Here is a 27991-nt window from a genome sequence, read left to right as displayed (position 1 = left end):
TTTGAGGACAAATCCCTCTCACTCACTGAATGGATTATTAAGCAAACCACAATTTTGGCTCCCCAGTTTTGGCTCTGGCACCGGAGAAAAATAACAGGTATTCATTCATGAAAATAATTCCAGATACTGTTTTGTGTGAAATTTGTATCAGATCTGATCCCTCCTCATGTCTTAAAGAAACTTCTTGAAAAAGAGTTTGACTTCCTTCCTTAACTACCATATAAAAGTTTTTAATGCACATATACAGCCCAATTTTCAGAGAAACAAGATAGGCCTTTTATGAAATTTAATACACTGTCTTATAAAATGTTTCTGCACAATGTTTATTTTGCTTTCCATTCTTTTTTAGAAGCAGAGAAAATAGAACTCTTGGGAAACCTAACATAATTTCTCCTGTCTGATTCACAAGAATCTCTTGGGAATGAAAGAATCCTCTTACTCATTGGTTTAGTATCTATAATATTAGTAGTATACCAGTGTCAAGAATTTTTTTTGGTCAGGGAATATAACTGCATGAGTTTAAAAATAAATGTTTAAGGGCTGGTGAATTGTTATTCTACAGCCCATAAATCTTTGGTGTGTTTACTTTAGGTTTTTCCCACTGCCATGTTAATACTGCTTGCATTGGGAGCTGTTTTTCCAAAAATAGTAGCCAGGGGACCAGATGAAAATCTTCACAATGGCAGCAACATTTTGCAAGAGCCAAGGTATCCTTATGAAACCATCATGTTGCCAGAAGAACATATCCCATATTTTTTACACAATAATCTAGGCATTGCCACTGCTTGCAGGCAAGATCCTCTTTGCCCGTATAAAGTAAGTATTCCTTTTCCTACTCTAATGGAGACTTGTTTCAGTGTTAGAATCATGTCAGTTAAAAGTGATGTAAACATCAGATTAAGTCCAATCAGTTTGTAACTTCTGTAGTAGAATAATTGTCACTGAAGATAGTAGATAGGTGGATCCTTATTCCCAGATGATTGAAGAACTGGAAAACAGGGATACATGGATAGCGTTCACAATGGAGGAATACGCAAAGTGGGTGCCCAGTGAACTATAATGCCCTTCTCCTTGGGATCTGCCAATGTCCCACTCTCTTGACCTGGCAGAAGGCTGTAAAAAGCGGGTTCTTCCTCCATAAAGTGAAGTTGGAACTTGGGAAATAATACATTGGAGGAGGAGGTTGGAGGCACCAAATATTTGCTTTTTTCTTTGTTTTGTTTTATCGCTATTGTGAACCTGCCAAAATTGTATTTTTTAAGATGAGTGACCTTCTTATATGCTGATATAACAATGATATGATGCATGGCTTGTTGCACTGAGTAATATATTTTCTCCATTGTATGTATTTATTTGCTGATGTGTTAGAACACACTTGCCTGATCTTCAAATTGAAACATCCAGAATGTCCAGCTAGAATGGATTTATAAAACAGTTTGAAAGGCTGTATTAGAACGATGTTTCTTTCTTTTGTAGTCTGGTGGGTATGAATGTAGACTATGATGTGTTTGTAGATTTTTGCAAGCAATGAATATAAAATATATGCAGAGCTGATTTTTTAATTTTTGATTTACACCTTATCTGAGGATTTCAACAGGTTTTTTTTAAAATGTTCAGTCACATTTTCCAAAAGCAGAAATTGACCATCTTAATTGCACGGTTTCCTAAGAGCTTTTATTTTATCATTTTAATGATAATTCTCTATTGACAGAAACATTTGAAGAAAATGAAAGCTTGTTGGGGTTATGAGAAATCATGCAAACCAGAAAACAGGTTTGGATATCCAGCATGTGATTATGCTGAAATTGGATGGTAAGTATGAATGAAAATGTATGAAATTAAATTTCATGTGAAATTCAGTGCTTAGATATTATGTACTTACTGAACACCTGAACACATATCATGGCTACTGTTGGGTGCTTGTGCATTCCAACAATATCTGCCAGGATTGTTGTTGTTAGCTGCGAAGTCGTGTCCGACCCATCGCGACCCTATGGACAACGTTCCTCCAGGCCTTCCTGTCCCTCTACCGTCTTCTGCCAGGATACCCTATGTTAATTGGATGCTTTAGACCTTGTCTTTTTAAAAAAAGAAATGTGAGATTCTTGATTTTTGGGGGGGAAAAACCAGATTTGAATTAGAGAAGTACACTTTGGCTAAGATTTGTAGTGTGGATATCTCTATCTTTAAGAATACTGCATAAGATTGTCTGGGACACTACACATCCTCTTCACAACCTGTTTTCCTTGTTACCTTCTGGGAGGAGGCTTTGTGGTATCCGAAGCAGAACATCCAGATTCAGTCACAGTTTTGTTCCATTCAGTATTAACCCTGTGAACTCTCAAGCTTCCTCTTTCTACCATGTATTCAAGATGGACAGTGATTAATAATTATATGTATTTATATGTAAGGGTGTAGGTATATACCACAGGTCGGCAACCTGCGGCTCTTCCAACGGGCAGTGGTGCGCGCGCACCTCACCCGTTTGGAGAGGTGCGCGCGCACCTTCCCAAACCTTTGGAGAGGTGCGCGCGTACCTCCGCGCGAATGGGCAGCGGTGCCGCTCTTTGAGGAAGCTGCCGCGGCCCGTCTGCGAAGCTGCCGCTTTCGGCAGCTTCGCAGATGGGCCGTGGCAGCTTCCTCAAAGAGCGGCGCCCCTGCCCATTCCAAGAGGAGCGCGCGCACCTCTCCGAATGACCGGAGGTGCGCGCGCACCTCCCCAAACCTTTGGGGAGGTGCGCGCGTACCTCTGCGCTAATGGGCAGCAGTGCCGCTCTTTGAGGAAGCTGCCACCGCTGCCCATTCGTGCGGAGGTACGCGCACACCTCCGGTCGTTCGGACAGGTGCGCGCGCACCTCTCGGAATGGGCAGGGACGCCGCTCTTTGAGGAAGCTGCCACGGCCCGTCTGCGAAGCTGCCGAAAGCGGCAGCTTCGCAGACGGGCCGTGGCAGCTTCCTCAAAGAGCGGCACCGCTGCCCATTCGCGCGGAGGTACGCGTGCACCTCCCGGAATGGGCAGGGGCACCGCTCTTTGAGGAGGCTGCCGCGGCCCGTCTGCAAAGCTGCCGAAAGCGGCAGCTTTGCAGACGGGCCGTCGCCATCGGGCAACCGGGAACCGGTTCCATCTCATTTTTTAAAAAATGGCAGCCGCGTGCGTCCGCGCATGCGCAAAAAACCTTTTTGCGCATGCGCGTGCATGGACACGCACACGCCTCCCACTTTTTTTAATTTGTGATGGAACCGGTTCCCAGTGGCTCTTTTCCTTTTTTAGGTTGCCGACCCCTGGTATATACATATGTTGTATATAGAATGTTTATATGTGTATTGTGTATGTGTACACTTTGAGAGCAAGCAACTAAATTTCATTTTTAATGTGTGCCATTGTGCCCACAGTAAAAAAAATGGCAATAAAGGTTATCTGTCTCTCTGTCTACCTACCTACCTACCTACCTACCTAAGTTAGCAACATGGAATCTTGAATTAGTTGGGTTTGAAAGGCGGGTCCTTGATGCTCTCTGAGCTTCCTTGTTTTCTTGCAAATGTTTTATTACCCAGACTAGGTAATATCATCTGTGCTAGTAAAGAGTACAGTTTGCTGTCAGTTTATATTCTGGTTGCTTGCCTGTCAGTGTTGTGGGGGTGGTCTTAGAGATTCTTTGGTTGGGCTGTTTGCTGTTGGTTTTTTTGGGCAGTTTCTTGATTTGGGGTATTGTTTACTTGATTGTTGGTCTGACGTTTATGCTGATCTGGGTGCTGATTGCTGATGGCGAGGTGCTTGGTCTTTTTGTTTCTTTTGGGGCTGGGTGATAGTCCCTTTTGCACAGTCTATACAACATATTCCCTGTGGAATGAATGCATCTACAAACACCACCTAGTAGTCAGAAGACATGATGTAAGTTCTTTAAATTTTTTAATTTCACCATATATAGACAGACTTAACCATAGTTTCAGTTGGGAAAATGTGACCATCCTAAACCAAGCGAAGTTCAAAAACGCAAGGGGATTTCTAGAAGCCCGGCACTCTGACAAATCAGCCATCAGTAGACACATAGACATAAGAACATCTATAGATTATGCAAAAGGGACTATCACCCAGCCCAAAAAGATAGAAAAAGACCCAAGCACCCCTCTATCAGCAATCAGCACCCAGATCAGCATAGATTAACTCCAAGGTTAACATCAGACCAACAATCAAGTAAACAATATCTCAGTCAAGAAACTGCCAAAGAAGCTAACAGCAAGCAGCCCAACCAAAATATCTCTAAGATCACCCACACTATCACTGACAGGCAAGCCACTAAGAATATAAACTGATAGCAAACTGCAGTCCTTACTAGCACTGATGATGTTACCTAGTCTGGGTAATAAAACGTCTGCAAGAAAACCAGCAAGCTCAGAAAGCACCAAGGACCCCTCACGTCAACCCTGAGCTACAAATATCCTCCTTTATTGGATTTGAAAGGGATTGTTGAATGACTGTTCCTGTCTGTTTGCAAAGCTTTTATACAGAAAAGTGAAGATAGCAGAATGTTGGTGGAACGGCAGAGTTTTTAAAAGCACAAGTAGTTGGAAAAAGACTGCAGGAAAACACTGCTTTCCTCCCCCCTCCTTCCCCTGTGTTCAACATATTCAGGCCAAAAAAACCTGAATTACGGCGGTCCTTGACTTACGGCCACAACTGAGCCCAAAATTTCAGTTTCTAAGCAAGACAGATTATTTGCTCCCTTTTATGACCTTGCCACAGTTGTTAAGCAAGTCACTGCAGTTGTTAAGTAACAGTTCTTATCTGGATTCCCCATTGGCTTTGCTTCTCAGACGTTCACGAAAGGGAATCACGTGAATCTGGGATTCTGCAACCGGCATAAATACATGCCAGTTGCCAAGCATCCACATATTGATCATGTAATCATGGGATGCTGCGACAGTTGTAAGTGTGGAAATACGGTCATAAGTCATTTTTTATCAGTGCCATTGTACCTTTAAACGGTCACTAAATGAATTGTTGTAAGTCGAGGACTACCTGTACCTGGGAAGGAAAACTATTACTTTCCTGGCAGGAAGTGGGTAATTAAGAAATGAGTGGCCATAAAACACGAGAAAGCATTAAAATGGTTTTGATAATGTATAGGTAGACTAAAAAAAACCCTCAAAAACCTAAAAGCTGAAAGGGACAGATGGAACAATGTTAAGGAGAGTAGAACTGGGTCATTTTACCTCAGTCTCTTCCTTTGTTTATTTATTGCATCATTTCTGTACTTCACTTTCATCCTTTAGCGGAAATGAGAAAAAACTCTTGGATATAAAAAGACAGAGGAAGCTTCATTTTCGGAGTAGATCATTTCCTAATTCACACGAACAAATTGTTTTTAAAAGTTTCCATGAGGGGAAGTGAGGCCAGTCCAAACAAACCCAGGAAGTGGGGCCAGTCCATGCAAATCAGTGAAAGAATTCAGATAGTGATCAGGGCACTAATATGCCCATGAACGTTCATGCAAGCAAATACAGTGCTCTTCCACTTATTAAGTTAGAGAGGGATCTAATTTTGCTTGAAACCTTGATAAAATTAAATTGCCGAGGAAGGCAATATATTGTCCCCATATGGAAGGTTAAGGGCTTTATAAGTGCCTTGCAGCGTTGTACATAGTGAAGACTGAAAAGTCAGGCCATCTTATAGGCATGGAACTAGGCATACATATACACACAGTTCACCAATCTGGGACCACAGCTCTACAAATTATGTATTCAGTAGTTTCTAGAAGTAAATCCTTCACATCTGAAGAAGTTTGAGGCAGTCCAGGGTCTTCCAATCCTGAAAGGAGAAAATCTTCTGTCTGGAACTATGTTCAAAACACCTCGAATTGATTCAGATTATTTACTTCAAGGAAAAACTGAATTCCCCTCCCCCTCCATGGGACATCATGGAATTGAGGAGATTCATCACAGGTCAGAACAAAAAGAGATTTTTCTGATGGAAATGGAACTGTTCATTCTTGGATCATTTTTTTATTCCTTTTATTCCTTAAGATAGCCCAATATATTGCTAGCTTTATGAGAGTTGTACAGTAGTCCAGTCTAGATGAGAGATGGAAGAAATTGTATCTGCCATCTTTCTCTTATTTTTCAATCCCTTGTATTTCCCTTGGATCTGTTCCAGAATGGGACGGAAAACAGCAAAGGCGAATATTTTTTGCTCTTACATAAAATGTTAGATACATTCCCATGATTCGTAGCCAAAAATTCTCCATACTTTTCAACAAAAATCATTCTACTTAAATTGCCCACTTACTGCTCTGCTCCCCTTAGGTCAACTCCAATACTAAACATGCTCATGTTTGTTCTCTTTTTAAATATTCAGTGATGCCCACATGCATACCAAAATCTGAGAAAGATAGTCATTGCTTGGTGCTAGTTTTTAAACCTTCTGACTTGTTCCACAAATATAAAGCAACTTTTGGATATTAGGGGTCTAACTTGTAGAATAGAATAATTTAGCAATCTGAAAATCCATATCATTTAATCTCTAGTAAAAGGTTGGCCAGAAAAGGCTCTTATACTGGAAAAGATGGAAGGAAAGACAAGAGGATGACCAGCAGCAGGGTGAATGGACTCAGTTACACTGGTGATAAGTCACGTTGAAAGACTAGAAAGGCCAAATTAGGGATAGATCATCATGGAGAAGATCTGTCTATGTCAGGGGATGTCAAACTGCCGGCCCATGGGCCAGATGGCAAAACTGCACCCACCCCATTGCCGGCAATGGGAAAAAAGTTGTGATACGTCGTGACACATCACGTGACCTTGCGAATTTGACACCCCTGATCTATGTGGTCGCTAGGAGTCAAAAACAATTTGGTGGCACAACATCAGTCGCCATCATTGTCTTGATTTGGCAGCTGAGCAAACTTTTCAATACCAAGGTTATCCTTTTTTAAAGGGTTTGTTTATTTTTTGTTTTAATCAAGGTATCCATCAGTATTATTTTTCTGCACAGAGGGAGAAGGCTTGAAAACCATGTCCTTTTCATTGCTTCACTAATTTAGGGATTACGCACTAGAACGTACCAGTCTGTAGCCTGAGGTTCTGCTATAGTTCACTTTTCTCAAAGAGATTCCTTGTGTTTTGTTTTATATGCCAGGGCTAATACCATTGAGCAGGCCCAGGATATTTTCTGGAAGCAAGCGGATTTCGGTTATGTTAAAGAAAGGATGAAAGATGTGAAGACTCATTGCAAGCCTAAGAATGTGGTAGGCATATTAGTCTGTTTATTTATTTTTTAACTTACATAGAATATACGCCACTCTAATTAACTGAGTGGTATAAAATTCCCCCAGATTTCTAATTTGGGATTAAAATGAGCTAATCAGATTTTAAAACTAAAACCATTCATTAAAAAAAGCTACATGAAATCTGGGAATTAATATTCAAAATATAATAAAACTAATTCATCCTCTAGGGCAGGGGTGTCAAACTGCCGGCCCATGGGCTGGACACGTCACGCGGAAGCCGCGCCCACCCCATTGCCGACAGTGGCAAAACTGTCCTGATATGTTGCGCAACATCACTGATGTCGCGAGTTTGACATGTCTGCTCTAGTGGGATAAAGTCTTGGTGGAATAACCAAATCTTCACCAACTTTCTGGAAACTGGGGGTGGGTGCGGGTGTTGTTTCAAATATTTAAAAAGGTAAAGTTTCCCCCGCACATGCGTGCTAGTCGTTTCCAACTCTAGGGGCTGGTGCTCATCTCCGTTTCAAAGCCGAAGATCCAGCGCTTGTCCAAGGACGTCTCCATGGTCATATGGCCAGCATGACTGGACACCAAAGGCGCACGGAACGCTGTTACCTTCCCACCGGAGTGGTCCCTATTTTTCTACTTGCATTTTTACGTGCTTTCGAACTGCTAGGTTGACAGAAGCTGGGACGAGTAACAGGCGCTCACTCTGTTATGCGGCACTCGGGATTTGACCCGCCAAACTGCCGACCTTCTGATCGACAAGCTCAGCGTCCTAACCCACTGAGCCACCGCGTCCCTTTCTTCAAATATTTAGGGGGACGCTTATCTCAGTTCTCAGCAACTGAGAAGTCATGTGTCCACAGCCCAAATGGGGACAATCTCTAATGAAGGGACTATGAAATTTTCATCTAAAGCAGCGTTTCTTAACCTTGGCAACCTGAAGATTTGTGGACTTTAACTCCCAGAATTCCTCACCAAGCACTCTAAAGTCCATACATGTTCAAGCTGCCCAGGTTGAAGAAACACTGATCTAGATTTCACTGGGTGGGTAGATATCCTCAGGAGCAAACAGTCGTTCAGTTAGGTAGTTCTCCATTTGCAACCACTTGTGTAAAGAAGGTTCAGGATTATGGCAGTCTTGGAAAAAGTGACTTATGACTTAAACTGTCATATTACCTCCACGGTTCTGTGATCACAGTTTGGGCCCTTGGCAACTGGCTTGCATTTATCACTGGTTGCAGTATCCTGCTGTCACATGATTATTATTTGCAACCCTTTTTGCAAACTTCGGCACAGTATGTCCATCGGGGAAGCTGGATTCACAAGTGCAGTGATTTGCTTAATGACCGCCATTAAAATTGTCACAGAATCAGGTCCGACTTGTCTTAACAACTGCAACGACTTATGATGGAAATTCTGGCCACAATTGTGGTTGTAAGTTGAGGACTTCCTGCAACTGGGTCTTGAACCCTGAAGTGTTTTTTTTTAGCTTAGATCAGCATGTTGAATTACAAAGGTTGTGATTTGTGTACAAGATGGGAACTGTGCAAAAGGTTGGATTCAAAGACAAAAATGTCTTGTTGAACACCAGAACAGGCAACGTTGGCAAATCACCATCACCTCAGCCCTAGTTGAGTGACCTTTTTATATTAAAATCCAGAGTGCTGCAGATTTTTTCATTTAGTTAAGATAATTCATTTTCACTTGTCAGCCAACCGCATCATAGTAACCCACAGATATCATTTTCTTTCAGGGAGATTCTTCACTTGAATGTTCTCGTTACCTTCAGTATTGCAAAGCAACACATTTATATATTGATTTAAGGCATCCAGAGAGAGACCATGATAGGTTTGTGTCATCTTCACGTTTCATCATTATTCATTCAATAATTCTGTTTAAGGAATTGCGGTTCTAAGTTTAAGGCACTTGAGTATGCACAAAGTCCTACTACTTTTTTTCTTTTATTTCCACTTATTAATACATCAATATTGGGGTACAGAAATCTACAGCATTTAACGGAGGGTGTTACTGATTTTCATAGCTGTAGAGAAAAGCTTGAAGAATGAATTACTGTAAGAAGCTTAAAGGATCAGAAATAATCTACTGTGTTTCCACGAGGGAACAGATTGTGCTTAGCCACCTTTATCAGTGCAATATCTTGTTTGCCACCCTCAACCATTGCTTCTTATAAGCAATTGCATTAGATCAGATTAGATTTGTGGGCTATCTGCCTCACTAATGTCAACCCTGACTGGTAAAATTTTCAGGAAGTTCAGATCCAAAGAATCTTGAAGATTTTAGCAATTCAAGTTCTTCATGTCAAACTGCGTTACCTGCCCAGAATCCCTTTTTGTGAGATACAAATATGCTAAAGAAATAAAGCTCATGTTCTTCCATTAAATTGTAACCATATTATACAACACCTCGGTTTCTGATAAGCAACATAGAATTCACCATCCTAAATGCACTATGAGCATTGCAAATTTTGAAAGGGCCAAATAAGTAAATAGTTTTTGTTTTGTTTTTTGCACGTAGTGGTTCCTATAACTCTCTCTTCTTCAAAAAAAAACATTATAACTTTCTAATTTGGGAAGACTTCTGCTTCAGCACAAGGAACTATTGTCAGCTTTAAGAGAGAGACTTTCAAGTACAGTACATAAGTTGGAAATACAGCAATAAATCTTAAGCTGGAGGTTTACAGTCCTGGCAACCAAGGTGGAATTTTCACACTACTATTAAGCTTTGTATTTGCAGCAAAGTAATTCCTCTATATCATCTTTTGGGTGTTTCTTTGAACCTGTGAAACTTCAGAACATGACATTTGTATACTTCTTTTTGAGGCATCATAATAAACCAAAGCCTGTGGAGGCCATATCTTCAGCGATACATTTGGAGAGAAAGGAATTGCTCATGCCTCCTTATGTTTTGAATTGTACATGGAAATATAGGTAGTACCTGAACAAACTAACAACAACTTAGAATTCTTGTTTTGTTATAAAAAAGAAAAATATTTTTGTATATTGATTGCTTCCACGGGGAGGAAAAACCATTAAAAATGAACTAGATTTCTTTCCTTATGATCTGTTTTATGATTCTAGCACATTTAAAACAAAGCTTCCATGGCTCATGCCAAGAGAGAGCATTTTCTAAATCCTAAATTTCAAAACTGAGCTTTTAATTTATTTAATCTTGTTTTAACCTTCTTTCCTTCATTGGTTAGATTTAACGAAGATTTCTTCAAGAAGGGTCAAATAGGTGGCCACTGCAATATGGATACTAAAGCTTTCCTTGCTGAAGGGCAGCAGAAGAGTCCCTTGCAATCTTGGTAAGTCTTGTAAGTATGCTCTTTTATTTCTTCACAAGTCATCTCGGCAGAATAGGCACCTTGGATGCTCTTTTTCTGTTCCAGTAATCATGACTGAGCAATAGCAATAGCATTTAGACCTATATCGCAACTTGGGCGTCCTCCTGGATTCACAGCTCAATTTTGAAGATCACATAGGAGCCGTGACCAGGGGGGCTTTTGCACAGGTTCGCCTGGTGCGCCAGTTGCGTCCCTATCTGGACCGAGACGCCCTACGCACAGTCACTCATGCGCTTGTGACCTCCCGTTTGGACTACTGTAACGCTCTCTACATGGGGCTGCCCTTGAAGACCACTCGGAGGCTTCAACTGGTGCAGAATGCGGCCGCGCGAGTTGTAATGGGGGTCTCCCGATACTCCCATGTAACACCTCTACTCTGCGAGCTGCATTGGCTTCCAGTTGCCCTCCGGGTGAAATTCAAGGTGCTGGTTATCACCTATAAAGCCCTACATGGCCTGGGTCCGGGTTATTTGAGGGAACACCTGCTGCCGGCATCAAACGCCCTTCGCCCAGTGCGCTCCCACAGGGAGGGTCTGCTCAGGGTTCCGCCGGTGAGAGATTGCTGGCGGGTGACACCCAGGGATAGGGCCTTCTCAGTGGGAGCGCCTGCCCTCTGGAACCAGCTGCCGGTGGAGCTGAGGACTGCCCCCGACCTCCGATCATTCCGCCGGGGCCTGAAGACCTGGCTCTTTGAGCTCCCGGGCCCAGGCTGAGGAGAAAATTTTTAACTGGGGTTTTTTAAGAGTACAGGGTGAATTTAATATTTTTTTAACTTGGTTTTTAACTTTGGTATGTTTTGATTTTTAATTCCCTGTAAACCGCCCTGAGTCCTCAGGGAAAGGGCGGTATACAAATGTAATAAAATAAAATAAAATAAATATATAGTGCCTCATAGTGCTTTGTTGTTGTTGTTAGCTGTGAAGTCATGTCCGACCCATCGCGACCCTATGGACAACGTTCCTCCAGGCCTTCCTGTCCTCTACCATCTTCTGGAGTCCATTTAAGCTCACGCCTACTGCTTCAGTGACTCCATCCAGTCACCTCATTCTCTGTTGTCCCCTTTTACTATTGCCCTCAGTCTTTCCCAGCATTAGGCTCTTCTCCAGTGAGTCCTTCCTTCTCATTAGGTGGGCAAAGTATTTGAGTTTTAGCTTTAGGATCCGGCCTTCTAAAGAGCAGTCAGGGTTGATCTCCTCTAGGACTGACTGGTTTGATCACCTTGCAGTCCAAGGGACTCGCAGGAGTCTTCTCCAGCACCATAGTTCAAAGGCCTCAATTCTTTGGCGCTCAGCCTTTTTAATGTTTTTTTTACAGCACTCTCAAAGTGGTTTACAGAGTTGGCATATTTCTGCCAACAGTCTGGGTCCTCATTTTACCGAGTTTGGAAGGGTGGAAGGCTGCGTCAACCTTGAGCCAATCAGCATTGAACTCCTGGCTGTAAGCAGAATCAGCCTGCAATACTGTATTCTAACCACTATGCCACCATGTTGTAAGATAGTTTTTTGCACCTTTTTCAGCTGGTGCTTACTTTTGGAATATTGAGAGCATGCTCAGGTTATGCTCAGAAAATGTGTCTCAGGAGAGTGGGGAATTTGCTTATATACCAAATAGCTGCCATTACGACTTTGGCTTGCTAGAAAAATTCTATTGTCAAAAGACAAAACAGCGGAGGATGCTTCCCATCACTTATCCTAGCCTTTAGCACACTCTTTTTTTGGGGGGGAGGGAATAGGTAAATAAGCTTATAAACACAGCACAAAATGGCAATTACCTACAATTTTTATTTTCAAAGCACATCCCCGGAGGCAATATGGGAGCAATGTTGTTTATTTATTAATTTTGAAAATATGTATGGCTGCCCATCTTAAATACATAAATCTAGGCAGTTTATTAAAATACATTTAAACAAACAGAAATATAATAGAAATGAAAACTGTGACCTTGCTTGCCAGTCATCTCCCAAATGATCTGCACTGAATATGTTTTTCTTAACAAAGAAATTGCAAGCAAAAATATAATAGAAATAATCCAATACAAAAGGAAAGTGAGCTACTGTGTAGTAGACTTACAATTTTCATTTATTTCTAGCAGATGCGTATGGCATCTACAGAGATCATGCAATCACTGATGTACAATTTTAGTTTAAAGCATCAGCAATATATTGGACCCCAGATCCATATTTTGCAACTTAAGTAGAAGTAAATGTGAGTACCTGAGCTAGACAAGTCAAACACAAGGCCCGGGAGCTGGATCCGGCCCGCGAAGTGGTTTTATGTGGCCCGCGAAGCCATCCTGGAAACAGTGAGGGAATGGCCCCCACTGCCTTGGCCCTGGCCTAGAGACCCTCCTTCTGCCAGAGACCCTCAGATCTGTCCCACTCCTGCCCAGGCCCCCATAGGCACCCTTGATGCGAACGATGTAGAGCTAGCCACGCCCACCCAGTAGGCCATACGCACTCTAGCCACACCTACCCAGTAGGCCACGCCCACCCTGGCCATACCCACCCGGCCCCCTGAGGGCAACCACAATGCTGATGTGGCCCTCAATGAAATTGAGTTTGACACCCCTGACCTAAGCAGACTGGCCATAGATATTTGGATAGATGTTATAACTTATGTATTATAAGCTCCTCTAACATCCAGACGAATCAAAAAACTAATCAAGGAGAGAACCAACCTTGAACTAAAGAGAAATTTCCTGACAGTTAGAACAATTAATCAGTGGAAGAGCTTGCCATCCAAAGTTACGGTGCTCCATCACTGGAGGTTTTTAAGAGGAGAATGGACAATCATTTGTCTGAAATGGTATAAGGTGTTTTGTGTGAGCAAGGGGTTGGACTAGAAGACCTCCAAGATCACTTCCCAATTCTGTTATTCTTTTATTCTGTTACTTAATGTCAAGGGAAATTAGCCAGGTCTTAATGACCTTCCAAAAAACTAAGAGGGTTGGTGTTCACTGAATCTCAGAAGGGGAGGCTTTTTCACAGGGCAGGAATTGTACAAAGTAGCAAGTTTTTTTAGTCCTGCAAGATGATCCTGTTTAATGAAGGGGACTTGGAGCTACCCTGTGGTAAGTCACCCATACAGCGTTTTTTGAAAGCTGATAATTCCTCATGGACGCGGTGGCTCAGTGGGTTAAGACACTGAGCTTGTCGATCAGAAGGTCGGCAGTTTGGCGGGTAGAATCCCAAGTGCTGCATAGCAGAGTGAGCGCCTGTTACTCGTCCCAGCTTCTGCCAACCTAGCACTTCAAAAGCACGTAAAAATGCAAGTAGAAAAATAGGGACCACTACGGTGGGAAGGTAACAGCGTTCTGTGCGCCTTTGGCGTCTAGACGTCCTCGGACAAGCGCTGGCTCTTCGGCTTTGAAATGGAGATGAGCACCGGCCCCTAGAATCAGAAATGACTAGCACGCATGTGCGGGGGAACCTTTACCTTTACCTTTAATTCCTCATGGCAACTGGCTCACCCACGAATCTTGCTAATTGGCCTCAAATTCTATCTGTTATGTAGCTGCAGTCATTAATAACTATGTCTTTGCTGATATATCTTGAAATTCGTGGTAAACACATTTGACATGAATCTTCCAATTAGCTGGACCTACAAAACCTGGACAGAGGGAATACTGTCTACTTTTGCCAGCCTTTAATTTATAGATCAAAAACGTTGCATCTGTCTGAGTTCAAAGCAGAGCTTAACCTTTTGAAGCCTTATTGAAGAGGCTTCCATTACAATTAAAAATAATTTTAATGTCAAATTTAGTAAGACTTCAACAACGGTAGGAGAAGTGTATTGCTTAAAAATCAGCCTGGAATACATTTTTGAAGCCTAATTTAAATGGTGGTAACTAACAGGTTTGCGGAGCTCCAGACGTACACAGAGATGAGCTCCAGACCATTGGAAGATGGCAGCTGTGAGGTCATTGTTGAGAAACCAACTTATTTCATGAAGCTTGATGCAGGTACAAGGTATTTCGGTGTTTTCAAATTCCAAAGTGTAACCTCATTTCTCTATACTAATAAGACAGGCTCTATTTCTGTAAGCATCAGGAGGTACTAATTGTAAGCTACAGGTAGTCCTTGACTTATGACTGGCTGCATAACGACCATTCAGAGTTACAATGGACTTAAAAAAAGTAACTGTTGACTTGTCCTCGAAGTTACGACTACTATACCATCCTGCCATCACATGACTGTATTTCATGTGCTTGGCAACTTGCTTGCGTTTATGACCAATTGCAGCATCCCGTGGTCATACGTTCATGTTTTGTGATGTTTTTTTGCTGTTTATCGGCAAGAAATGCCCTTTGGATAAGCTGCATTCAGACTTACGACCGTATGATTTGGTTAACAACCACAGTGACTTACTTAAGGACCATCATGAAAACAGTTTTAAAATTGAGTCTGATCATGTGGCGACTCAAGTTTTGACCACAATGACTTATGACTAAAATCCCAGGCTCAATTGTGGTGGTAAATCTAGGACTATCTATATACTCTGATTAATCTCTAAAGTTAGTGTTTCTTAACCTTGGTGTGTGGAAGTCAACTCCCAGAGTTTCCCAGCTGCTGGCTGTGGAGTTCTGGAAGTTGAAATCCACATATCTTAAGAGTTGCTAAAGTTGAGAAACACTGATCTAAAGGCCATCTGTACACAAATCTATACAATTGTTTAAAATACTGTTTCTATATAACTGTCAACTCTTATTGTAGTCATGCTCCCATTGATATGAACACGCCTTAATGACCTGATTCACACATAATGTGAATTAGTAATATACAGGCTTGGATATCATACTGAGCCCAAGCCAGCAAAGCATATTACATTTCCATTGTTAAGTGAGTATTGCCCCATTTTACGAACTTTTTTGCCACAGTTAAGCAAATCACTCCAGTTGTTAAGTGTATCGTGCAGTTGTTAAGCGAATCTGGCTTCCCCCATTGATCACATGGCACGGGACAGTGCAGCTGTCTTAAATACATACCAGTTACCAGATGCTTGAATTTTGGTCAGATGGTCAAAAACAATTTGTTCATGTGCGTTAGGAAATAATTTCACGTAAGTGTGAAAAATGGTTGTAAGTCACCTTTTTCAGTGCCATAGTAACTTTAGACAGTCACTAAATGAAGGCTATAAGTTGTGGATTATCTGTATAGCTTGGAGTTCAGTGGGATAAGCTGGGCTGCGCAAACTATCATAACTTGATTTTTTTTTACTAAACTCATTAAGGTTTTCTTAAAATGCAAACTGTTGGCTGTGTGTTCACACCAATTCCCCTTCTCTGTACACTCGCCATTTTGAAGATAGTGGTGTTCCTTTTTATCAAGAATATAAAATCCTCCAAGATTACTGCTCTGATCAAATTAGTAGCTTCTTATGACTGGATTTCATTTAAAACCCATATGTTGCCAATAATAATAGCTTGGGGCAATCTGGTCTCAAAGCTCATCCTTGTTCAGCTTCTTAAATGTGTTTTAATGACAGATTCATGAATTAATTAAATAATTCATAATTGTGTACCTCTATTTTAGCACTGTGGCATGGGTGCACCTATGGGAACATATGTTTTTGCATAAAGTCCTAAGCCTTAGTTATAAATGACTATGTAGTTCTAGTTGTCTTTACTACAACAAGCTTAATTTGTCTTCCTTCTTTTAGGTGTCAATATGTACCATCATTTTTGTGACTTTGTGAATCTTTACATCACTCAGCATGTTACCAACACTTTCGGCACTGATATCAACATTGTTATGTGGGATACTGTAAGTAAGAGCATAATGATAGTTAGGGTTAGGATAGGGCATAACATTATTTGAGATATTATTTTTGTGTGAGGTAAACAGTTCCAGGTTTAGGATGAGTTATAGTTATGCTACCTTGGGAGGAATGTTAATTAGTCAGCTATAGACTGGTGTAAACTATTGCAAACAGTGAGTATTTTTAAATGAGGTATATTTCGTATAAGGTGCTGCACAAGCAATAAGATTTGGCTTTTTTTACTGAGCATTTTAATTTATATTCTTAATGCTTATCTTTTTTTGGGGGGGGCATCTATGAGTCTGTATTTCAGCAAATCACTCCACATCCAGCCCAGAATTATGGTTGTGCTTGTGATTGTAAGGTGAGGCATCATTTGACTGGATCTGATTTTTTGACATTTTTTGTGGTGGGTTGTTAAACAAATGCCATGGTTGTTAAGAAAATGCTATGGATGAATGAATCAATTTTCCCCAACGGGTGGGGTTTTTTTGCCAGAAGCCAGAAATAAATTTGAGAAAGCAGCAAAAAACATTGCAAATTGCACTCCTGCTTATTGTAGGATGCTGCAAGCAGTCATAAAGGTGAGTTGGTTGCCAAGCACCCCAAATGCGATCACGTGACAGTGGGGTTATGTGTGTGGCTGTCATAACTTTGAAAATTGGTTGTAAGTAGCTTTTAGGAAATCCATAATAATTTAGAATGGTCACTAAGTGACTAGTTGTAAATTGAGGACTACCTGCCTGTCTAACATGTGGTTCTTCTGCTAGATTTCTCATTTGACTATCACCTATTTGGGGGGGGGGAAGCACTGTGTGTGCATTTTTGATAACATCTAGATAGTACTGTAATGGGAATTTGTCCTAAACCAGGGGTAGGCAACCTTGGCTCTTTTATGACTCGTGGACTTCAACTGCCAGAATTCTTGAGCCAGCCACGAGTCATAAAAGAGCCAAGGTTGCCCTCCCCTGTCCTAAACTATGCTATTTCCCAAATTTGTTATAGTATATTTAATTCCTACAATTGCCAGATGATGGTGCCAGTGCACTGTTTTAACTTACTCTATAAAGCTGAAGATGTTTATGCATTCTCTTTATGTTGGACACATTAGTTTAACCCTTATTTAAAAAATTATTAAGTAAAGCTGAACTTTTTTATTTAACATGTACAACTTTCTACTCAAATGTTTGAAAAATGTTAGCTTTTTACTAAAACTTGTGAAAGTTCTACATAAGTGTAATGAAGCAGAAATGCAATTTAAAAATCATGCATTTATCCTGTTTTTGAGCAAATATAAATGACAAATTGTTGTTATTTATAAAGGACCTTTGGTAACACTGAAGTACCGTATTTTCCGGCGTATAAGACGACTGGGCGTATAAGACGACCCCCCTACATTTCCTGTTAAATTATAGGGTTTGGGCTATACTCGCCGTATAAGACTACCCCTCTTCCAACGCACACCAAATAAAAATTAAAAAACATCAGATTTGATTTTAATATGATAATTTTAATTCAAATGCTTATGACATGCAGGTACTTAGTAGGAAAACTGTCACTTATAAACATAAGGCTGTTTGTCATCAAACATGTAAACATAAAACAGTGCAAGTGGATTAAACATAATAATAATAATAATAATAATAATAATAATAATAATAATAATAATAATAAGAAGAAGAAGAAGAAGAAGAAGGAAGAAGAAGGAGAAGAAGAAGAAGAAGAAGAAGAAGAAGAAGAAGAAGAAGAAGAAGAAGAAGAAGGAGAAGGAGAAGAAGAAGTTGGAAGGGACCTTGGAGGTCATCTAGTCCAACCCCCTGCTAAGGCAGGAAACCCTATACCATTTCAGACAAATGGCTGTCCAGTCTCTTCTTAAAAACTTCCAGTGTTGGAGCATTCACCACTTCTGGAGGCAGGTTGTTCCACTGGTTAATTGTTCTAACTGTCAGGAAGTTTCTCCTTAGTTCTAGGTTACTTTTCTCCTTGACTAGTTTCCATCCATTGCTTCTTGTCCTGCTTTCAGGTGCTTTGGAGAATAGCTTGGCTCCCTCTTCTTTGTGGCAGCCCCTGAGATATTGGATCATTGCTATCATGTCACCCCTCACCCTTCTCTTCATTAAACTACACATACCCAATTCCAGCAACCGTTTCCTATTTTGCTAATTCACTTTTTCACTTTTCCTAATTCACTCTAAAGCTTTCCCTGCACAGAGCCTTAAGTAACACCAGCTGCCTGCAATTAGTGCAGGTTCGCATCCCACCAGGCTCAAGGTTGACTCAGACTTCCAGCCTTCCGAGGTAGGTAAAATGAGGACCCAGATGTTGGGAGCAATAAGCTTACTTTGTAATAATGCTGCTTGTGGGGTGTGTGTGAAAGCTCTAATAAGCAGGCATATACATAGAATGAAGACTATTGCTAAGCACGTTGATTTGTGCTTAGAGTGTAAGCCGCCCTGAGTCTTTGGAGAAGGGCAGGATATAAATGGGATTAAAAAAAAAAGACCAAATGGGAGATCCGCTCCAGGTTTTCCAGCCAGCCCGCCCAGTTCCTGAGTCAAATGTGTCCTTAGAGCTAAGCAGCTGCTCTGGCTGCGGCATTCCCCACCTGCCTTTCAAGTTGGGATAGACTACAGCTGCTCTTCAACTTTAGAAGGAAAAACGCCCAGACCCCAGCCTGTAAAAAATCACAGACTGCAGCTTCTACTCCAATTGGTCCCGCTTTCCCTGCGCAGACTAAATGAGAGATCCGCTCCAGGTTTTCCAGCCAGCCCTGTCCCTAAATTTTCAGCACCCGGCATATAAGACGACCCCTGACTTTTGAGAAGATTTTCATGGGTTAAAAAGTCGTCTTATACGCCGGAAAATACGGTATATGATGATAATATAGTTGCCGGGTCAGTTAGTATCTTCCAGTTGTATTGAACTCTGACCTTTACTTGGCATTGGTCAGGGGTAGGCAACCTCGGCTCTTTTATGACTCATGGACTTCAACTCCCAGAATTCCTGAGCCAGCCATGCTGGCTCAGGAATTCTGGGAGTTGAAGTCCATGAGTCATAAAAGAGCCGAGGTTGCCTACCCCTGGCATTGGTTGTGTTGATGAACAAACCCTCCAATATATTTCCAGTTTGTAAAAAAACAACCCTTCATATTAATTAAAATAAAATTGCAAACATATGTGGAAAAAAAATATATTTCTTTTTACCATATCTCTGTATTAATATGTTATCTCTTTTATGCTGAATTCTTTAAAAAATTCTTTCTAATCTTATTGTATGAAATTGACCCCATACAAATTTGGACTATATTAAGGAAAATCTTATTGGCATTTGTTTTTTTTTTCAGAGTACATATGGATATGGAGATTTGTTCAGTGAAACATGGAAGGCATTTACCGACTATGAAATAATACATTTGAAATCGTATGATTCAAAAAGAGTATGGAGCGTTCTATCATTTTAAAACTTTACTGTTTTATTTTAAACATAATGAATAATTTGTTTTGTGATGGTTATGTCTAATGTTTGATAGATATTAGTTTAATCTGATCCTTTGATTGCTGGAGTTGTAATAGTTAAAGATAAGAATTGCCTGTTTGCAGCTGGCTCAGTTGCATAAACCAGGAAGTCATCTTACTTGCATTTGAATGAACCAAGGAGCTACATTATAGTTTAATGTAAGCTAGGAATGAATCCCAAAAGACAGGAAGGGAAGGGGGAAGGAAAGGAAAGGAAAAGAAAAGAAACTATAATAGTCCCGCCCAATTTCACAAAACATAATTTATGAAACTTGAAAAGATTGTTGAATGACCACAATCATTTTCTGACATTCTAAATATTTTTTTTAAAAAATCTATGAGAGGCCACTCTGGGCATAAAAATATAAACCACATTTGCTACTATTTGCAGGAATAGCAAAAGCCAATATCAAAAGCCACCTATAATTGCCTAGAGTCAGCTTGGTAAGATGGACAGCACAGAAATCTAATAATAAATATGGTAGCAGAAATTAGTACGTGGAGATGCAGTCTGGAATGGCAACATGATGCCAGTTACCTTTCAAAATTGTGCCACAACTTCCACCATTAAACTAACATTACACAATACTTCTTGAAAGTATTTTATGTTATGAGAGTTTATAATCGTCACATATCACAAGAGAAATCACCCATCTCCCAAAACAAGTGACCCTGGGCAATGTACAGCAATGTTACAAAAATATTCTGAAATACTTTCCATTGCAGTGTTAATGGATCCTACTTTGTAATAGAATAACAGAGTTGGAAGGGACCTTGGGGGACGTCTAGTCCAAACCCCTGCTCAAGCAGGGTAGGCAACCTTGGCTCTTTTATGATTCATGGACTTCAACTCCCAGAATTCCTGAAATTCCCTAACCCTATGTAAGCTGACTCAGGAATTCTGGGAGTTGAAGTCCATGAGTCATAAAAGAGCCGAGGTTGCCTTTAGTCTCTTTTTAAAAAAATTCAGTGTTGGAGTACCCACAGCTTCTGGAGGCAAGTCGTTCCACTAACTCTGATAGGAAATTTCTCCTTAGTTCTAGGTTGCCTCTCTCCTTGATTAATTTCCGTCCATTGCTTCTTGTTCTGCCTTCAGGTGCTTTTGAGAGTAGGTTGACCCATCTTCTTGGGGGCAGCCTCTCAAATGTTGAAACGCTGTTATCATGTCACCCCTAGTCCTTCTTTTCATTAAATTAAACATACCCAATTCCTTCAACTGTCTTCAAATGCTTTAGTCTCCAGCCCCCTAGTCATCTTTGTTGCTCTTCTCTGTACTCTTTATGTGCCTCTCTCCTTATATATTAAAGAAAATCCTTGTAAATGGTTAATTTTATTTTCCAGGTCTGCTTCAAAGAAGCAGTTTTTACACTATTACCTCGAATGAGGTTTGGCTTGTTTTATAATACACCATTGGTGAGTAAATCTGGAGAGATTACCACACTCTTTTTTTTAAACCAAGCAGAATATTTGGGTCTGAATAAACATGGTGATTTTTATTCCTCTCTCTCTCTCATTTAAAGCATAAACATGTTTACACATTATTCTTGTGTCTGGTCTAACTGCAGATCTCCGGCTGTCATGGGACAGGATTATTCAGAGCCTTTTCCCAACATGTGTTGCACAGATTAAATATCACCCAAGATGGGCCTAAGGTACTAGTTTGGTTACAACAGTAATCCTTGACATAAAACCATAATTTGGGCCAGGATTACAGTCATAAGTCGTGCTTGTTGTCAAACAAAAACTTTTTTTTAGTGGTCATTAAATGAACATGATGGTTGTAATGTGAACGTTGTCATTATTAAGCAAATACTGCACTCATTAAGTGAATCTATTGTCCTCAGTGGGTGTTTTTTGCCAGAAACCAGAAGTAAATGCTGGCTTCCGGCAATTGCAGTCATGTGACTGCAGGATATTGCAAACAGCTGTGAATGCAGGCCAATTGCCAAGCATGCAAAGTGCAGTCATGTGACCTGGGGGTGGGTGGGAAACCTGCTAAGTGACCAGTTGTAACTTGAGGACTTGTACTGAAATGAAACTGAAATTGTATGCTCTCCCTCCCCATTTCTGCTTCCAAAACTTTTCTCATAGCCTAACAGTGTTTCTTAAAGCAGGGTCAGCATACCCCTGAGAGTCGTTTTAAGGGTCTGTGAAATCAAAATTTATTTACAAGATTTTGATGATATTTGCAAAAATTCAAAACAATGAGACTCTTCTAAGTGTTACCTTTATTTGAAAAAAATACTAGGATTTTTAATGGAAAATATGTTAGTATTAATGGATTTAATGTTGCTATTTTTACATGGCTCAATAACTAACTATTCTATGAATGTGTCCATTATAATTTTCAATACAGTAAATATAACCCACATAAACAAAAACTCTTTTGGGGTCCTCCATAATTTTTTAAAAGTAGGAAGGAATCCTGAGAGAAAAAGAAGTTTAAAAAACTGTGTCCTCACAGTTCTGACATCCTGTAACAGTGTATTTGTAGTTTAAGTACTCCTCTTTTTACCTGGGAAGACACTATGGAGAATTCTGTATTTGAAAATATGGCTATTGCCAGAAAAGTGGATTAGGACAGAAGAGATCACAAGTTAACCCCGCCCCCCCCCCCGCCCCCCACCTCCTAGTTATGTAACTGGTTGAGAGTAGCTTTGAGCCTATCATTGCCTCTCAATTCAAGTTACCCACAAGATTGTAAGAGTATTGTGCAGGGAATCAGAAACCGAAGCAGTTCAAATGAATACAGGTTTATTGCATGCTAACACTCTCTACAAGAAACTGAACGTCAAACGTTCGAAGTGAATTGGCAGTAGATAATAAGAGTCAATGGAATTCAAGGTGGGATGGATTTAGATCTCTTATGGGCATGAAGGGACTCAAGACTGATGATGCCCTTGACCCTTCCTTTGGGCTCATCCTGGTCATCTTCCACAGGTAGTCTTGCAGGGCTCAAGCAGATGCTGGCTATATGCATGCTTAATGGAGGTACAGAGGAAAGAGAATATAAAATGCAACAAGCTAATAATAATATATAATGATAATTAGGGTAGGACCTTGGACATTGAAGTCCAGCAGCTCTGATATATCCAATAGCTCCAGAATAATTTTCACCTGTCAAGAGTTTCCTTTTGTTCTACTAGGAAGTCTATTCTCTAAAAGCCACTGTTGTGGTTTCTATAGACAAGACCAACTAAAACAGAACTCCGAGGCTTGAGTTTTCCTCTAAGAACATGTTTATTGGTTACAAGTATTGGCACGGTCAAAAGTGAAACCAAGACTAAAGTTCCCTCCAAAAAGTTACATTAATACAAAGTTAAACTTCCCACCCCAGTACTATGCAATCAACTACGTTCGCCAATGGAATAGTTTGGCGGGCTTTCTAACATAAGGTTAAACCCCCCGTCTAACGCAAAGAAATGGCCTTGGTTCCCACAGGTCAGAGAATTGTTTAGACTAGCATAAAACTCCACATCCCTCCCCCCATTCTTGTGGCAACCAAAAACGAGCAAGATGGCTTCAGCCAGGTTCGTTGCAGAGTTGAAAGCCACCTGATACATCCTTGATCATTGTTTGTTTCCTGTTCAGTAATTTTGCTGATTTTCAGTTAATTTGGCTGTTATTTTTGTCAGTTTTTACAGGCTGTGAAAGAAAAATCAGTTCAGTTCCTTAAAGTATTAACAGCGTATTTATCACAAGGGGCTAACATTTTCCAGCTTTTCACAGCTATACATTTCTTGCTGGTCTTAATAGATTTCATGCCGTTAAACCTTTGTAGTCCTTTTTGTTTCACAATTTACCCCTGAGGATTGAATGATTTTTAAATTGGGAAGGAAAATAACTTTATTTGGAAGGCTAATCTTACTTTTTCCTCCATTACTCATCTGTGTATTAAGTGGCCCTGTTTGGATTCAGTAATAGCATTCAATGATGTTGTCCATTTTATATTCAATAAATGTAAAGTATTTAAAAGCCTATGCCTCTTCAGGCACAGAGGTAGCTGAAAGTCCCTTAAATGGCTTAGCTGTTTGCCACAAATACCCCTACTAAAACTTTACCTGAGGTGTTTGCAGCCTTGCATGTTATATAAATATAAATGAGGTGATTAAAAGAAAAAGACAGTTTCATCACCCTACTAATTGTTGCTGTTAAGGCTGTTGTCACTCTACTGGTCCTTTTCTTTGTTTTGGTGCAATGAATTGATTAATGAACTGTTTTTGCTGAATTTGTTTGTTTTTGTTTTTGAATAGGATGGGAAAATCAGAGTTACAATACTTGCCCGGAGTACAGAGTATAGAAAGATATTAAACCAGAATGAGGTTTGATTGTTTTTTTTCTTCTGTTACATCTCTTTGCTTTATGGTTGTCACTTTAATACTGCCTTGAACATTTTTGTTTTTTCCTCTCCCTCTTTAGCTTGCCAATGCTTTGAAAACACTGCCATTATTTGATGTCCAAATAGTGAATTACAAGTACAAGTAAGTATATCTGAAAGGAGAAGTAGAGCTGGCTTGCTGTTTTTCATACCGAATCAGTATATGACATGTCAGTATCTACAGGTTTGGGTTATGTCTGTCTGTCTGTCTATCTTAGGAATTGCCCATCTGCCTGACAGGACGGTGTAGAAGTAAAATGTTAAAAACTAAACTAAAATCTAAAATGGGCAAGGAGAATTAAAGTTTTTACCTTAAGAGTTAATTAAATGGCGGAGGGGGAGGGGAGTTTCAGGAGCTAACCAGCCCCATTGCTGCATGCTTGTTGGTGAGTCCCAAGCAATAAGGCAGAGCAGTCTTTAGCTATGAAATCCCAGGAGAGTGGGGTCTTGCCTTTCTTAATTGGGGAGGGGGAGAATGTTCCAAAGAGCAGGGCCAGTGGGCAAGAAGGCTCTCTTCCCAGACTCTGCCAGTCAAAAATTATTTAACTGAGAGGGTTCGCAACATATTTTTTTCTTTCTAAGCAGGTGGTACAGGCTCATGTGATGGGGTGAAGATGGTTTTTTAGATAGCCATGCCATGCAGAGCTTTAAAGGTCATAGCTAACATCCTGAATTGGACTCAGAGACACACCAGCATCCAATGCAACTCGTACAGCAAAGTTGTTACATGTTACATGGCTAGAATGAGAGCATCATTGTTCCTCCTTACTTAATAGGAGTCTGTGTTGTATTTCAGAAGGTTCCCCACAACCTCTGTAGAGAAATTGCAGTGGGCTGAGAACAAACATTCAATATCTTCCTTGGAACAAGCCAAAATGTTTTTCTATAGTGCAAAACCACCATTGGGTAGAGTCCAATTACTTTGAATTGCTGAAGCTGTAGGACACATTCTAATGAATGAACCACCATGATGTATTACAGGCTCTCTTTTACTTCTTAGAATATACTTCTGAAAAACATACTGATGTAAAGACCAATCCATGGATTTGAATTTAGTAATGTACTTGTCTAAGCCCAGTGTTAGACAATGACATATACATTTTTTTAATGTGTATTTGCATGGCAGCCTTGTAAGGAGTTTCCAGGCAGTCAGATGCTACAGTGAATGGATTTGTTGACTGACCCTTCAGTCTTAATCATAGGGCCCTCCTCCAGGTACCTTCTTCCAGATGGGAGCTGTCTTGTTGCTAGTACTCATCAGTGAAATTGTTTCCCCAGAAATAATGTGCAGGATGAACATTTTGAAAGATGTTATTATTTCAGGCACTTTAGGAAATCCTGTTTCTGTTTTGCCATTGGCTCTACTTTGATTTTTTGTCAGCTGTATTTTCATTTCCTATTATTGCTAGTGCTTTTAATCACTGTTTAATCACTGTTGGTGGGTCATTTTGTGTCTCTTTGATTTATACTGTACATTTTAAGAGATCTGCAAACTAGGGAAGCGCAGTTGTGAGGCGGTTTAGAAATACACAGGGTGATGTAGCTTAAGGACATTTTTATTTCAATGTATTTCTTACGCATTATGTTCCTAGAAGACTTTTGTCATATCCGTGTGTGTGTGTGTGTGTGTGTGTGCATGTGCGCCTGTGTGTGAATATATGTATATATCCTTACTTGTGATGGTTTATATAGGGAGCTCGAATTTAAGAAGCAGCTGAAGATAACCCACAATTCTGATATCTTCATTGGAATGCACGGAGCAGGCCTTACTCATCTTCTTTTTTTGCCAGATTGGGCTGTCATCTTTGAACTGTAAGTCTTTCCTTGGCAATTATACTTGTATGTTTAATACCTTTGCATGAGGATGTGGGCATGCATTACATGAAGATGGATCTCCTGCTGCAGAGAAAGCTCCAAATTTGTGTTTTTTAATATATGTGTGACAGTGAAGGATGGCACGACTTCCTGTGTCCCAGGAGCAGTCGAAATTACCTTGGTCATAATTGGTAAAAATCCAGAAATGCTTCTTCAAATCGATGTGGTAACCCTGTTTGCTGACTTTTATTGGATTGAGGTTGACAGCAGGCAGCCTCCAGGCTAAATCCAGTCTCCTTGTCTGGGTGGTTTGTCAGGAAAACTAGTTGTTGCCTGGATCATTTTTAAATAGACCTTAAAAATCACATCTGATCTTTCAGTCTGTGGCAAGTCCTGTGGATATCAACCACAAAGATGATATGCTTGCTCTTTGTGGCTGCTTCTTTATCTTCTCTCTCATGAGAACATGGCTGAGTTTGTAGATTGGATTAATTTTGCTGCCGGTGAAGATCCTGTGTTTTAAAACTGTGTGTGGCTGCTGCAGTTTTCCATTCTCTATTCCCTAGTTTCACAGGTGATAACAACTACACCTGGCAAAGATAATCATGAAGTATTTGATCTTTGGCTTTCCATAATTTGCTTTTCCTTTCTATAGGGACAGAGCTGGAACAAGCAAAACAGTTTTCTGGTAAAATTGTCTCTGATAAACCTTCATCATTTCTGCATCTCTGTAGGTACAATTGTAAAGATGAACGTTGCTACTTAGACCTTGCAAGACTGAGAGGTATCCATTATATCACCTGGCAGCAGAAGGATAAAGTGTTCCCTCAGGATGAGGTACTAGAAGGGTGGGTGGGATGGATGGAAAGGACTTTATTTCCTTGGATCTTAATTGTTTTTGTATTACCTTTCTCAGTTCTTCTACATGAAATATGATTCTGCTCTACAGCTCAAATTAAATTCTCTGCTCTGATTAAGGAGTCATTTTATATTAATAGCTGGGGGAGGAAGAATAATGAAATTAATTGGCCATTAGTTTAGGCTGTCAATAGTGTTGCTGTGAGGGGTTTCTGACTGATATGGTAGTTTTGGAGAGGATCAATAAATCAGCTATTATGAATTATAATAATTACTCAGTGTGCTAGTTTTACCTCAGTGCTTCCTTAAAATAATGTTAACTCCTGTTCCTTCAGGGGCATCACCCGACATTAGGAAAACATCCAAAATTTACAAATTACGCCTTCGATGTGGAAGAATTTGTCCGTCTGGTTCTGTTGGCAGCTGATCATGTGTCACAACACTCCAAATGGCCATTTAGGAGAAAACATGATGAATTCTAGGTCAAATAATTGGCCTCCTTTGCAGAGTTTTTTAAATGCTGAAGAATTCAGAATGCCAGCTTTTTTGAAGTAGAATCATGAATTATGAACTTGTTTGAAGAAGGAGAAGGGAAAAAAGGTTAAACGGGCAGGAGTCATATATAATGTCTCCCTCCAAGCATGTTGTTTCTGTATTATTACTTTCTTACTGACAATCCCTGTCCTAATTTACTTGAGGAATTTGCATTATGCATGATCTATTTATTAAGTTGACCATGTTTGCACTATAATCTTCTATTTATTTTAGGATTGTCAGCCTCTTTGCTCCAGAGCAGTGGAGTGAAAGATAAGCACACTGGACCATTTTTCTCCTGCTTCTTTTTGTGACCTGTATCAAGGCCTTTGCAGCCTTGTATTTCCCTGTCTCTCTCCTTTCCTCAGCACTAACAGTGATCTAGAAATGAACCTCCAGCTGAGCTGCATCTAGTCAGTATTTTTTTGTGTAATGAAAAAGCTAAGAAATCAGGTTGATAATGCAACTTTTGTGTGACATGCTTAAATGTTACACTTTTTTTAAAGTAGCAAATCATAGCTGAGAGAAGGATTTTGGCA

The 27991-nt window shown here is 40.3% G+C and overlaps 1 protein-coding gene across 1 annotated transcript; it reads left to right on the top strand.

Moving 5' to 3' along the window:
- Window positions 1–27873, top strand: EOGT (EGF domain specific O-linked N-acetylglucosamine transferase). Its single transcript, XM_083351197.1, has 16 exons — window positions 1–97; window positions 350–816; window positions 1712–1812; window positions 7136–7244; window positions 8986–9080; window positions 10453–10557; window positions 14450–14556; window positions 16254–16357; window positions 19696–19788; window positions 21209–21280; window positions 21433–21519; window positions 24121–24189; window positions 24287–24348; window positions 25938–26057; window positions 26795–26897; window positions 27254–27873. Exons 2-16 carry the CDS (start codon window positions 607–609, stop codon window positions 27398–27400), a joined length of 1584 nt encoding a protein of 527 aa, XP_083207323.1. The 5' UTR covers window positions 1–97; window positions 350–606; the 3' UTR covers window positions 27401–27873.
- Window positions 27874–27991: the final 118 nt, after the last annotated feature.

Source organism: Vipera ursinii, assembly GCF_947247035.1.
Source record: "Vipera ursinii genome assembly, chromosome: 2".
Lineage (NCBI taxonomy): Eukaryota > Metazoa > Chordata > Lepidosauria > Squamata > Viperidae > Vipera > Vipera ursinii.
This window is presented reverse-complemented; position numbering and strand designations above follow the sequence as displayed.

Excerpts from the sequence above, each read along its gene's own strand:
- EOGT (XM_083351197.1), top strand. The coding sequence starts at position 607 with ATGTTAATACTGCTTGCATTGGGAGCTGTTTTTCCAAAAATAGTAGCC. Across the intron at positions 1,813-7,135 it reads GATTATGCTGAAATTGGATG|GGCTAATACCATTGAGCAGG; the intron begins GTAAGTATGAAT and ends TTTATATGCCAG. Across the intron at positions 7,245-8,985 it reads ATTGCAAGCCTAAGAATGTG|GGAGATTCTTCACTTGAATG; the intron begins GTAGGCATATTA and ends ATTTTCTTTCAG.